Raw genomic sequence first — 13,866 nt, 5'->3', positions numbered from 1 at the left:
TTTAACTTTCGGAAATAACTTATGTTATTTGCGATATGACAATCAAAAATGATGAATTGAATTATTGGGAATTATTGCTGATTTAAAAAAAAAAATTCAATTTGCAATTTTTTGTAATTTTCTTTTCGTGAATACTGCACCTTATTGTAACACACTGTACTTAACTGATTTAAGAATTTTATTTTGTACTATAAAAGTAATTAGTAAAATTTTAAATAAGTAAGTACCTAAATAATAAAAACAGGTATTCTGATAGACACCCATATTACTGACATTTTTTATGGCCTCTATGGCGCAGACTTAGTACGCTTGTCTATGACAGTAGGTCCCGGATTTTGGATGCTTATCTATATAAATATTTGAGTAAGTATATTTAAAAAGAGTCGCGAACCTACTTCGAGACCTTAGTTCAAGGGTTACTCAAACTGTGTTATAAAAAAATGTTGTCCCTTACATATTTATTTATAATAGAGGCGAGGATGCATCGTCGTCATAGGCGCAGCCAGGTTTTTACACTAAGAAAATCCTATCTGACCTCCGCCACATTTGCTGGGGATCTAACCCAAAGAAAATTATGTACTCGATAATATATTATTTTTTTTCATAAATGAAAAGAGGTTGCTGAAAACTAAATACATTTTTCACAAATAAAAATCACCGTATTGGTGCCGTGTGGTGCCCGGCACCAATACAAAAAAGAATAGGACCACTCAATCTCTTTCCCATGGATGTCGTAAAAGGCGACTAAGGGATAGGCTAACAAACTTGGGATTCTTTTTTAGGCGATGGGCTGGCAACCTGTAACTATTTGAATCTCAATTCTACCATTAAGCCAAACAGCTGAACGTGGCCATTCAGTCTTTTCAAGACTGTTGGCTCTGTCTACCCCGCAAGGGATATAGACGTGACCATATGTATGTAGGTATAAAAATCACGTAGTGTGGCCAAAGCACACACCTGAAGTCCCGTTGTCAAGGTCGCTTCACTGACTCATCATCACGCACTTTCTTCTCGACGGAATGCTACCCCACCCAGCCTATATGTCAACTTGCTTACGAGAATTGTAATGTTTATGGAAATAATACAAGTAATTCGTTTCTACCCCTTGCTTAGTACCGTGTGGTTTCCGGCACTTTAGAATAGGACACGCCGCCATCTTGTTTTTAATGGATGTCGCAAAAGGCGAGAGAATAGGCGCACTCTTGCCGAACAGATTGTAAAAGTCTAATTAACACGAGATTATTAAATAAATAAATATATACGGGACAAATTACACAGATTGTGTTAGCCTCGAAGTAAGTTCGAGACTTGTGTTACGAGATACTAACTCAACGGTACTATATTATAATAAATACTTATATAGATAACCGAAACCGCCGAGCTTGCATGAAGAGAGTTATGAATGTGGATGAAGCAAAGGAAATATGCAGAGATCGTGGCAAGTGGAAAGAGGTGGTCTCTGCCTACCCCTCCGGGAAAGAGGCGTGATTTTATGTATGTATGTATAGATAAACATCCAAGACCCAGGCCAATCAGAAAAAGTTCTTTTCTCATCATACTCTGACCGGGATTCGAACCTGGGACTTCCGGTGTCACAGACAAGCGTACTACCGCTGCGCCACAGTTGCCATCAAATTCTTTCCTGGTGATGGGTCTAACCTGCCACTATTTGAATTTCAATTCCATCATTAAGCAATGTATTGCTTAAAGCTGTAGCTTGGCTGCTCAAGCACTGAACACGGCTTTCCAGTATTTTCGAGACTCTGTCTACCCTGTAAAGGACAAAGACATATTTATATGTATTAATGTTAAAGAAGTTATTCCTACTAACCCCTTACTAAGAGAGAGGGATGTTATAATCTAACTTATGACTGTTTGATTTGTTACCTCAATAACATTTTGAATGAAATAGTGATGTACTCACGCCTCCGGAAATATTTTTCCACTGGTCATACATAATCCATGCATACTACTTTTAATTTAAGTAGGCTAATTAGTTTAGGGTTTATTAAAATATTCAAGACTCATACCAATAAATCGTTTCTCATTATACCCTGCCTGGGATTCCAACCCGTGGCCTTATCTGTCATATTATAGGCAAGCAAAACTACCGCTGTGTTAAGACTGACAGTAAAGATTTAAATAATTTTTGAATTTTTATCCAAATTTCCGTTACAAATGCAACTTGCGGCTTCTTAACGCATTACCAAACAAGGTATTTTTGGTCTATGCTTTTAAAAGCATTCAGTTTCCCAATATTATCGTTAGATGGCGTAAAAACTGATTTCGATTGTTTTAAGGACCATGTCAAACTAACATCGTTATTAATAGGAAATCTTACTTATTACCTCCCCCCAACTTTCGCAGGGGAGCCTTACCCAAATAAGATCATGGTTTCTCTCACTCACCCTGTAAGAGTACTGAAACTTATTTATACAACTCATAAAAAAGAGTCGAGGTAGGATTTGAACGAATTTGCAAGTCGTTCTTATTTATATAGAAAATTTATATGCGCGTAACATTTTCTTTGTAGTCAATAGAGATTGAAGTCTAACAAGCATATGAGCTTATTAAGGAAAAACGGGCACTTTATAGAAAATCATTCATTTAATGATTGGTTGGTTACTTTCCTCCATTTCGCGCCTTACCTTGCTCTGTGGTATAGTATACTAGTTTTGAAATAGGTTCATGAAAGTTTAGCTATTAAATGTTCACAATTTTTTTTATCGTAACAAATATATCTTACGAATATTTTCACCATTGATACATACATACATATAATCACATCTTTATCCCTTGCGGGGTAGACAGAGCCAACAGTCTTGAATACACTGATAGGCGACGATCAGCTGATAAGCTTAATGTAAGAATTGAGATTAAAATAGTGTCAGGTTGCTAGCCCATTCACCGTTGATATTTGGAAGAATTATTTTTAATTAAAACAAAATAAATATGATGTGCAAGAGTTACAAGGTTATAGGATCTTGATTAAATTGAGCTAATTCTGGTAAAAGGTCGAGGATTCTTCATAGATAAACTGGAATGAGAATATTGATGAAATTAATTAAAGCAATAGTAATTATAATACAATGATTGACATATGAGAATATGTAATGTCTGCCTACCCCGTCTGAAAGGAAGCAGACTTCCAACTCTGCTGTATGTTGTCCAGAACCTAGCTTAGGATATTATAGGGAGACTGGGGATACTTGATCCCCAGGGAGACTTGATCCCTTGTCAATAAATCGATAAGCACACGGTATTTTTATTTTAAAGACTGGCAATACTGTTGCTTTCACTCATTGTCTATGGTTGAACGTAAATTTGACGGTTCTCAATTGACAACTTCAGAGCAGTGGTGCCATTTTGTTTTTGCCAGGTGAAAATATTTTTCTGTGAGTATTTAAACCATTATCTATAGTTATTATTAATTATAAATTAGTAACCACATTCTAAAGACTAGAAAAGTTGTTAATTGAAGTTTGTATTGATGGGCTTTTCATCTAATTACCGCTTTATTTCTTTAACAAAAATTTGGTTTTTGAAAAATATCAGTTCCGGGTACACTTGATCCCTGCGAGCGCGGGGAGAGTTGATCCCGGGATCAAGTGTCCCCTATATTTGGTTAGGTATAGATAGCTCAGTATTTTTACTTGTTTTAGATGGAAGAAAAATATTAACGTATATTACGTATAAAGAGGGCGCTAAGAAACCATAACCATAGACAAAACAAAACTTGAATTAGCGGTTAAAGAGATTTTGAAAGGAAATACTATCAAAGGAACTGCAAAACTTTATGATGTGCCTTTGATGACACTAAGAAGATACGCCAGGAAACAACAACGACAGCCAGATGTTAAATTTCCCTATAATGATGAAAATCATTGCGATAATAAAAATAAGACAAAAAGTTTTAGTTGGTACGCATTAAGTAAGGATTGTGATTATTAAAACTCAAATTATCTTTAAGTAAACACATACAGGTCTAAAATAATATAACCATTGTAAGTGTTGATTTTTGTTATGTTTATATGATTAAATAAACAATTTTTATATTGTAAAATGCATTATTATTATTTTATAATGACGAAGGTACACTTGTTCCCCTATAATCAAATCTAACCTACACAGGGATCAAGTCTCCCAGCATAGGGGACACTTGATCCTTTTGTAATGTCGTAGTAAATTAAAATAAGTAATAGTTTAAAAAAAAACTAAAAAACTACGCTTTTATTGCTAATCGAACTAAAAAATAGAAAATAAAAATTAATGACAAAGGAATTCAGTAGTAGCAAGTCGAACAATCAGTTATAGTCAGTTGTAGTAGTAATTACCTCGGATTAAAATTATAACAAAATTAAATTTATAAACAAAACAATTTAAATCAGAGTAAAAAGCGTGGGGTGCCTGATGTAGTAAATATTAAAATCATTCTATTAGCATATATTTATGACAAGAGAGTTATGAAAATGAAGTAAAATGCACCCCACGCTTTTTACTCTGATTTAAATTGTTTTGTTTATAAATTTAATTTTGTTATAATTTTAATCCGAGGTAATTACTACTACAACTGACTATAACTGATTGTTCGACTTGCTACTACTGAATTCCTTTGTCATTAATTTTTATTTTCTATTTTTTAGTTCGATTAGCAATAAAAGCGTAGTTTCTTAGTTTTTTTTAAACTATTACTTATTTTCTATTTTTTAGTTCGATTTGCAATAAAACGGGTAGTTTTTTAGTTTTTTTATACAATTATTTTTTGGAAGTTAACACTTCTGGTATAACTATCTTACTAGAAAAGACTTTCGCAACCATGCGCCCATCGCCGGAGGTTTTCACAACTAACTTTCTTAAAGTTATATGTGGCCTGATTGGATTAAATCTCATAATATTCTCATCATCATGATTCTTTTTAAGGCGATGGGCTTGCAACCTGTCACTATTTGAATCTCAATTCTATCTTAAAGCCAAATAGCTGAACGTGGCCTATCAGTCTTTACAAGACTGTTGGCTCTGTCTACCCCGCAAGGGATATAGACGTGATTATATGTATGTATGATGATTGTTAAACCCAGTTGAAAAGAATTTTATAGTGATAAATCACTGTTAATAATATTTTTGACTATCCAGCAAACGTAATAATTTTCGATTGTGGCCTTGCCAAGAATCAAACCACAAGATTAAGAGGCAGATTGATACAGGAACAAAAATATTTCAAACATACCTCCACTGCCTTTACAACCAGGAACGCAACAAAGTTTATCTGAAGACATCGTGGCACTTTTGTTGTAAAATCTGTCTTTCACAAAAACAAACACAAACTTGGGAGTCCTATCTCAAAATATCTGCACAACACAGTAAACACAGTCAGAGTCCAATCTCAGATGATAAAATCACACGAATATCCGGAAGAACAAAGCTCGACTCAACGGAAGATTCCAAACTCCAAATAACAACAAGTTATCAGCACAAAACAAAGTGCAAATAGGTAAATACACAGGCACCGGTAAAAAACAACAGAAAGAAAGTTTACAGGTGTTCGAATCGAATTCAATCAAAACTTACAGCAAAACTTATTTGACATAAAAAACTGTCACTCATTTTCCAAACGAGTATTACAGTGTTGCTATTATAAATAGGCAAAAGATACCTAATGTTAATTCAAGAATTGCATTAATATGTTAAATACATATTAAATATCGCAAAGTTCTGTAGGTAGTAACTTTATTCTTGTATTTTTGTAAATTTAGTTGTTCAATTTTCATTTATTACTTTTGTTTTATTACTTATATATTTTTTATTGTTTTAAAATATTCTACTAATTCTACTATGGTTTCTAATGGTAATTCTAAATGGAGCAATGCGATGAAATAAAGAAGCCTCAGGTTAATAGTAACATTATATGGAAATATATTACATCTCTTTTTGACTCATTATACGTCAGAACTTCTTGGTTTCTTGTATGGAGATTACTGGCACTGGTGCTATCTCTGTCTCTCTTACTCTCATACGAAGGATCTAAAAATGAATTTATTAATCCTGGCAGTTTTAATAAGGATAATGAGAAACTCTTATCAAAATATTGCATTGTCATCGGTCCTTGATACGTGTGCAAAGTTCCAAGTTGATCAGACGTTTAGAAATCAGTGAAAATTAAGCTCAAAGATTCCGTTACATACATACATACATACATACATACATACATACATACAACCCAAGCTAATAAAAGCGAAGTAAAAAAAAGTACTAATTATTAATTAATTCCATAATCTGATAATGTACAAAGTTAGATGAATAGTTTTTCTAGGTAGTCACTAAAAACTTTCTGAAAGCCATTACTATAGACTAAGATATGAGCAATAAACTAAAATGGGGATCAAGTGTCCCCAGTCTCCCCTACGGTTTAAATTGATAAAATTAGTCTTTTTTAGGCTTTCGTAACTAAAAGGAAGAAACGAGACTCTGTTTTTAATAGGTCATACTTATATAGTTAAACATCGAAGACCCGGACCAATCAGAAAAAGTTCATTATCATCTTGCTCTGGCCGGTATTCGAACCCGGGACCTACTGTGTCACAGACAAGCGTACAATCGCTGCGCCACAGAGGCTTTTAATTTTTTGGATTGATTGATGAATACATATACAAAATAGTGCGTAGAGAGCGATTAAAATAGTTCATCCTATGTGTGAGCCTAGACCGGCCCCGTTAGCAGGGTACCCACGCGTGACGCCGTTTTTATCGCGCGATAATAACGGTGTAGAGCGTGCTATGCTACGAAGGCAGGTCTCTAACTGAAAACATCATTATTCGGTCATTATTAACAGGTAGGTATACTGAACTGAAAGATCAATAGAAATGCTAATAAACGTTTAAGCATTCCTAACCATCTACGGTTCTTTAGAATTAAACACTGAAACAGTAGTGAGTAATACATACATACATACATATGATCACGTGTTTATCCCTTGCGGGGTAGACAGAGCCAACAGTCTTGGAAAGACTGATAGGCCACGTTCAGCTGTTTGGCTTAATGATAGAATTGAGATTCAAATAGTGACGGGTTGCTAGCCCACCGCCTAAAAGAAGAATCCCAAGTTTATAAGCCTTTCCCTTAGTCGCCTTTTACGACAGTAGTGAGTAATTAAGAAACATAATTTTGTAATTGTTTTCATATTATTATTTCTAGACCAATGGTAAAAATTATGCACTAGAAATATCTTTTTGATTTAATAGGCAGGTATATCAACTTTTTTTCTTCGCCATCTTGAAAATACAAGTTATATGTCTACGAGTAGGTATAACTTCTGCCTAGATACTCGTATTTAAGATTTACCAAAAGGATAATAAACCTAATGGCTCTAAAATCTACTGTTTTTAATTTTCCTGTGTCTTAGTTTTACTTGGCTTTTGAGTGAGGACAAAAAAAATAAAAATAAAAAAAGTATATGGATTACACTCTTTATTTTCTCTTTTTACGTGGATCCAGCGTAAAATAAATAACTTAAATAACACTTCGTCAACGCCATTCAATAAATAAATTCAATTGGTTTAAGAAACTTGACTCGGCAAACACACAATAAATAAAATATAAACTTAACGGAAAAGTAATGTAAAAAAAAATATATCTTTGGAACGAAATCTTAAAAATATGCTGGTGAAATTCTGTATGATATGAATAAATAATTATGTACATAATAATATTATTTATATAGGATAAAATAATTATATAATACAAAAATATATATAACCAGAAAAGGGGCAGGAATGTGAAAAGGAAGAGAATATTGTAGACAATGTAGATAAAATAAATGTGAAATAATAAAATGGAATGTGCAAACTAAAGATAAGAAGAAAATATGGTAACAGCTTTAAATTAATCTGCTGTGCTGTACAAAAAATTGTAAATAAATAAATGATATATGAAAAATTCAAGATACATATCAAAATCTATAAAACACAAAAGAAACATAGGTACTTATAAAAAATAAAAATACATACTATTAATACTTACATAACACAAAATAAAATTATCAGTCGTTATGCTTAATTCAAACTATTAAATAACTGTTCTGCTGTACAAACAAAAAATAATAAATAAAAACAAACACACACACACACACACAATTCAAGTTTTACCAATTACGGTGGTTAACAAGATAACAATGAAAAGGCTAAATTTTGAACTAAGCCTCAATTAAAATAACTAATTCAAATGCCCCAGGCTAAATGAAGGTTACGCCTGCTTTATGTGAGCACCGTATGCCATTTTCTGAGCGTCCTGAGACCTTCCCCAACCGCCTTGGCTTTCCCAACCATGTTCCTCGTGGGCTGGTTCAGACCAGCCGCTGTGTTTCTTTGATTCCAGAAGTTTCTTGATAGCACCAAACGCAGCGGCGATGAAAGCGATCTTTCCAAGGAGGTATGCCTTGAATACTGCGAAAGCTATGATGCCGAGGAAAAGAGGGACGAGGGCAGCAAGCTTCAGTTTGATGAGAGCTAAGATGGGGAGGAGCTTCTTCAGCTTCTTCTTCTTCTTTCCACGACCTGGCAAGATAATAATGGAAATGTCAATGTGCAGAGGTTTGAATAAGACTTGTCGAAGTAACATACCATAAAAATCAATTTGGCGAATTCTTTGAGGTGATGGGCTAATTATATTTCTAGCTTTTCAGCTAGCAACATAATGTTTGAATTTTTAATTACATCATTAACCCATCCAACTGAACATAGCCTTGAATGAGTGTTGTATGTATCCTAAGAGATAAGAAGAATATAAACCAATAATTGTATTTTATGGCAATAGTCCTTACAACAAGAATAAATTCTAACATAAAAGAAAATTATAGGCCTTCGATAGAAAACCCAACCAGAAATAATGCAGAAATAATCAAATTTGAAAAAAAATAAACAATAAAAGGCGAAGTAGACATGTTTACGATGATTATCCAAATTATTCAATCATTAAAATAAAGAATACCGTCAAAGTTCAAGACAATAAAGTCAAAAGCGTACTTAATTATGATGACATTTGTACATTCATTTGCAAAAGTGCTAATGTCAACCGTGATAAAACCATTAAGTGACAGCGTTCAAAACAAAGTAACAGTTTAACTATCTCACACGCAGTTGACCATAGAACCATGACTTGAATAGCTGAGGACTATTTTCAACGAAAGTACAAGCACCGTAAAATATTTCAACACATTTTACAACCTTATCGCTCTGACATAAGAACTATAACTCTAGTCCATCGGTCACTTCAGTCGTAAACTTTACAAAAGACTTTAAGAGAAACTTAAGAAAGTAACGCGTGAAAATTACGACATTTCAGAAAGTTGTGACCGACCTTCTGATTTGTTATTGCCATTTATTTTGGTTGGAAATGGGATTTGTGTCTTTTTTAATGTCAGGCATTGGTTCTCCTATAAATTGATTTTTATTTTTATAACGGAATAAATTTAATTATATTTCAAAATGAAAGCGACAATTTCATGCGTCGTCCTAACATTAATGTAAATTGCCTTTTGGCTTTTTTAAAGAACTTGGTACTTCATTCTTATGACAATTTATTCTTTAATTGTAATTATTCCTATATACATAAAAATTTGTTTAAACAATTCTAATAAATAAACATAACAAATTTCTTTTGAAGGTCCCATGACGACATGATAATTCCTTATTTAAATACCATTGTTGTGAACAAATATCATTTGTTTAAAAATTATATCATTTAATCAATTAATTTTACATTTGAAATGTTAAAGGCTGGTTATCTCTCAGATGCCTAAACCAAACCGCTGTATTACTCTTAGAGATAATTCTTCAAAATCAAAGCTTTAAATACTACCGACTGGAAGAACAAACTCAAAGTTCCTGCTGATTTCTTTTGTGCAAAGAGACATTCAAAATTTGAAACTTGTACAAGATTCTTTTGTGTCAAGTGTAAAAGCTCATGACTCGCCTTTTATGTGTCTAGTGTAGTGCGTTCAAAACCGGCTTTATGAGTGCAAATAGAAATGCTTAAGTCAACAAAACGATCTAACAAACATTGCGAGATGAAAAATCACTGGGAAGTGGGACGATTTAAAACAACACTATTTTTTGTTAAAACTCCTTAGAGAGATTCTTTTGTATTTTCAATTAGGCCACTTCTAAGGAATTTTAAAAATATATTATAACTCTAGCTTTTCCTTGCGTCTCTGCATGAATCTTTTCGTTTATCACAAATTTAAGGTTTTTCTGTCGATAAATCAATTTTATTAGTACTCGTATGTATGTGAAATTTCAAGAAAACCAAAGTCTACTAAGTTCGTACAATCCAAATGTGGCAAAACGGAATAGATTTTTGAAATAAATCTCTTGGAATTAATTGCAAATATTCATGTTGTAACTTTTAAAAGTTAGGTCTTTAGTAGCAACGTACCAAATTTAAATAATTTACGAACTCCTATCTATATATATTTTATATAAAGATATTTTATAGAAGTTTCTCACGATTTACAACCAACAGAATAGCTACCGACAGTTATTTGGCAGCTGTTATTAAACAATTACACCGACTTTGATAGCTGACAACTCGTGACAAGACGCGGTTATTATAATGTTAAAAATTCTCGGTAGCTAAAATGGCAAATTAACATGTTATGACTTTGTTTCAAAGAAATTTGATATAATATTTTTCATTTGCACTTTTGTAAGCTTAATAAAATTCTGCCTATAAAGGAGCGTTGTTATTTGTTTTATTTTTAATTATTATGTTGGCAAAAATTTTTGGATTACAATTTTTAGATCTTAATTATTTATTTTAAAGTATTGGCAGCTTTTAACAACAGAATGTATTTACACAAATGCACTTTTAAAGATAACTAAATTGGGCGTACGCTATGGTAAAAACTGATAATCACAAACAATTGATTTATTTTAAGACCGCATATTACTAGTATTACCTGAGTCAATTTTATAATTATTTTTTTTTTTGGAACATACCTCGTACGAATAATTAATATTTAAAATAATGTCCATAAAAAGGTAGAAGCAAAACTATTGATTGTAGTGACGACAGCTAACAAATCTTTATTAATAACCATAATTAAACATATCTACGAGCTGTCTAGCGATTTGCTGAAAAATCTTTACGCCATTTTGATGTTTCTATATTAATATTGAGTAATAAAAATATTTACGTTTTTAAAAATATTCAGTATTTTAAAAATATTTTTGTAGTAATCCATAAAGTTTTTTAAAGACGGTTTTTATTTCTGAATTTGGTAAGAAATCCAAAATAACGTTACTGTTTAGGTAATTTATTTGGGATTTCCTATTAAGATTACCTTTTTCCTGAGTAACGATTATTTCTAAAGATTCAGAACATACCTTCCTCATCAATTGAGTTATCTTCTTCGAAAGACTTGGGCATTCTCAATTGCAGAACATGACTGTCAAGGAAGTCGACGACGTTGTCCAAGATTCTCTCTTCAATCTGCATTTCCCGAGCCTTGGGCTCCTCTGGTAGTGGTTCGTAGCTCCTGGCTGATCTTGGGCTTCCCGTCCTGGCAAGGGAGACTCCATCAATGATGTTCAGCTCCTTGGACATGGCCAAGTTTTCAGACAGCTTCATTGCTGTTTCCTGTGAAAGAAATTACGATATTTTATTATGTTTCAGTTTTTTTTTTTTATATATATATTTTAGTTTATTTTCGATCAGGTTAAGGATTTTTTGTTGTCACGCAAAATAGGTATATTAAGGATTACTCCTTTTTTCAGAAATAATTTACTATTTATATTGATTTTTTCAAAAACCTTTATAATATTTGAAAATTTAAAAGTAACAATTTTTACAAGATAATATTGTAGATGGATTACTGCGATTAACTTTATCATGCAGTCAAGAATATTGGCGCGTAACTCATTATGTCAAATCAAGTTTAATGATTTCTGTTACTTCCTTAACCACAATAACTTCTTCACAATAACGAAACTGAACTCTAATTTTTAATTAATCAAATGAAATACTAATTTTAAAATCGATTAGTCCACAATTATTTTTAGGCAAATCCAATCGATTCCCGAGTTCGATATCCAAATCCTGATCGGTCACTTCACTATCACAGTCACTTCACAGCACTTCACACACCTTTAGGCACAGCATGGTGTCAGATTCCACGCAGTCCCTTAGGGCGGACACGAACTTTTCCACGGGCCCTTCTTCTTTAGCCAGGGGTACCGCCCCCGCTAGGCCGACCACACATAAAATCACCAAGGCATTCATCTTCGTCCGCAAACTTAGTTCAATTGTTGGAGATACCTGCAAGTCTACAGTTTTATTTTGCTTCCCCACTCCTTAAATTTCCATATGTCACTTTGGTGACGAAACATCGAGGCGTACTCGGGCCTAGCATTAAATGTATTAACACGTATTTGCTAGGCTTTTAATGGAATAAAAGTGTGTTATGATGACAGGTTATTGGGGTCGTGTTTGGAATTCTCCAAATTTTTAGCTTTCAGGCCTAATAATGTTATTTTCACTTTTAACAATTATAGGTGCATAACTTAACTTTGGGGTGGTAAGATCCGTTTGTGTTTAAAATGACACCAAGATTAATAATTGTAACTTTAAAAAGACTTTTCAGATTTTTGGGCTTAAATTTTAATCGGTATACAGCATGATGAGTATTAAAAAAACGATAGTTCAATTATATGTTAATCAGAATAATAATGATCTAAAGCCAATTAATGGTGCTCATTAGCATCACGTAGACAGACCAAGTATTGGTTAGGTATATCAGTATTGAAGGATAGTGCAAAGTTTGAAATGTCTAATTTATTTAAAAAAAAATATTAATTTTAAATTTCGTTCTTTTTATTTATAAAGGGTATTTGCCTCAAGTTTATTCTATTTGCACTTTGAAAATGCATAGGTAATTTTACTTCTTAGTTTGTGCGTTTGACATGTTTACGACTAAGAATTATTATTTTCTATCTAGAAGTATTCTTTTATTGAAACATAAAATTTCCATTATTGCATTTATGTATGTTTTATTGTTTATTTAATCAGATTTATTGCCTTATCATATTAAATAAAAAATAGATTAACTTCAATGCTACCTTATCAAAATATCTCTAAGTTAGATTTTATTACATACATTTTTAAATCCTTGAAAATTTAACAAGCTTTCAGCGACCATATACTTTCTAGTATAATCTAGGTTTTCTTTTGAACTAAATGTCTGCGAGCTAATGTTAAGCAGACTGAAATTACACTTAACACTCATTATGATGATCATTACGAGTATCATTCATTCGTTTCATATGGAGAGTTTTAAAATGACGTTAGCTTTTGAATTGTCGTGAATACAACAATATTTTTTTTATGATGATATGAACATTAAACAAAGAGAAGGGGCTGAGATAATTCTGACAGATAAAAAAGGATCTCTTCTTTCAGAGGATACCCGTATTTTGTAGTAGCCGACTAAAGGAAGAAAGACAATTAAGCTATCAAACAAAGGGTTTGGTTGAAAATGTATAAAACTCGGAAAGGATCTGCTCGAAAAAATTCCACGCAATACCTAAACTAAAATACTTAAAGTAAAATCAAATAAAGCAACAGACATTAAGGTTAACAAAATTAGGAAAACATTGCAGACACATCGTTGTCGTCTATGAATGAACTTATCTCTTGAAATATGTTAATTTTACCCGATTCTTATACAACTACGATTCAATCGATATTATAATTTAAAATCGCTGAATCACCTTTGACTGTTAAGTATATTATATTTGCATAAATGTTGTCTGAACATAGATGTATAATCCAACTTCTATACTAGAAGAGGACTCAATTTTGTCAATTTGTAAAATG

At 32.5% G+C, this 13,866-nt stretch overlaps 1 protein-coding gene across 1 annotated transcript; it reads right to left on the bottom strand.

Moving 5' to 3' along the window:
* Positions 1-7,707: 7,707 nt before the first annotated feature.
* Positions 7,708-12,285, bottom strand: LOC106130706 (uncharacterized). The gene is made up of 3 exons (XM_013329608.2): positions 12,139-12,285; positions 11,379-11,631; positions 7,708-8,549 (listed from the first exon to the last, which is right to left on the bottom strand). The coding sequence occupies exons 1-3, from the start codon at positions 12,271-12,273 to the stop codon at positions 8,239-8,241; spliced, it is 699 nt and encodes a 232-aa protein (XP_013185062.1). The 5' UTR covers positions 12,274-12,285; the 3' UTR covers positions 7,708-8,238.
* Between the last annotated feature and the right edge of the window lie 1,581 nt (positions 12,286-13,866).

This window comes from Amyelois transitella, chromosome 23 (assembly GCF_032362555.1).
Source record: "Amyelois transitella isolate CPQ chromosome 23, ilAmyTran1.1, whole genome shotgun sequence".
Lineage (NCBI taxonomy): Eukaryota > Metazoa > Arthropoda > Insecta > Lepidoptera > Pyralidae > Amyelois > Amyelois transitella.
The sequence above is the reverse complement of the archived record's forward strand: the minus strand, read 5'-3'. Positions and strand labels throughout refer to the sequence as shown.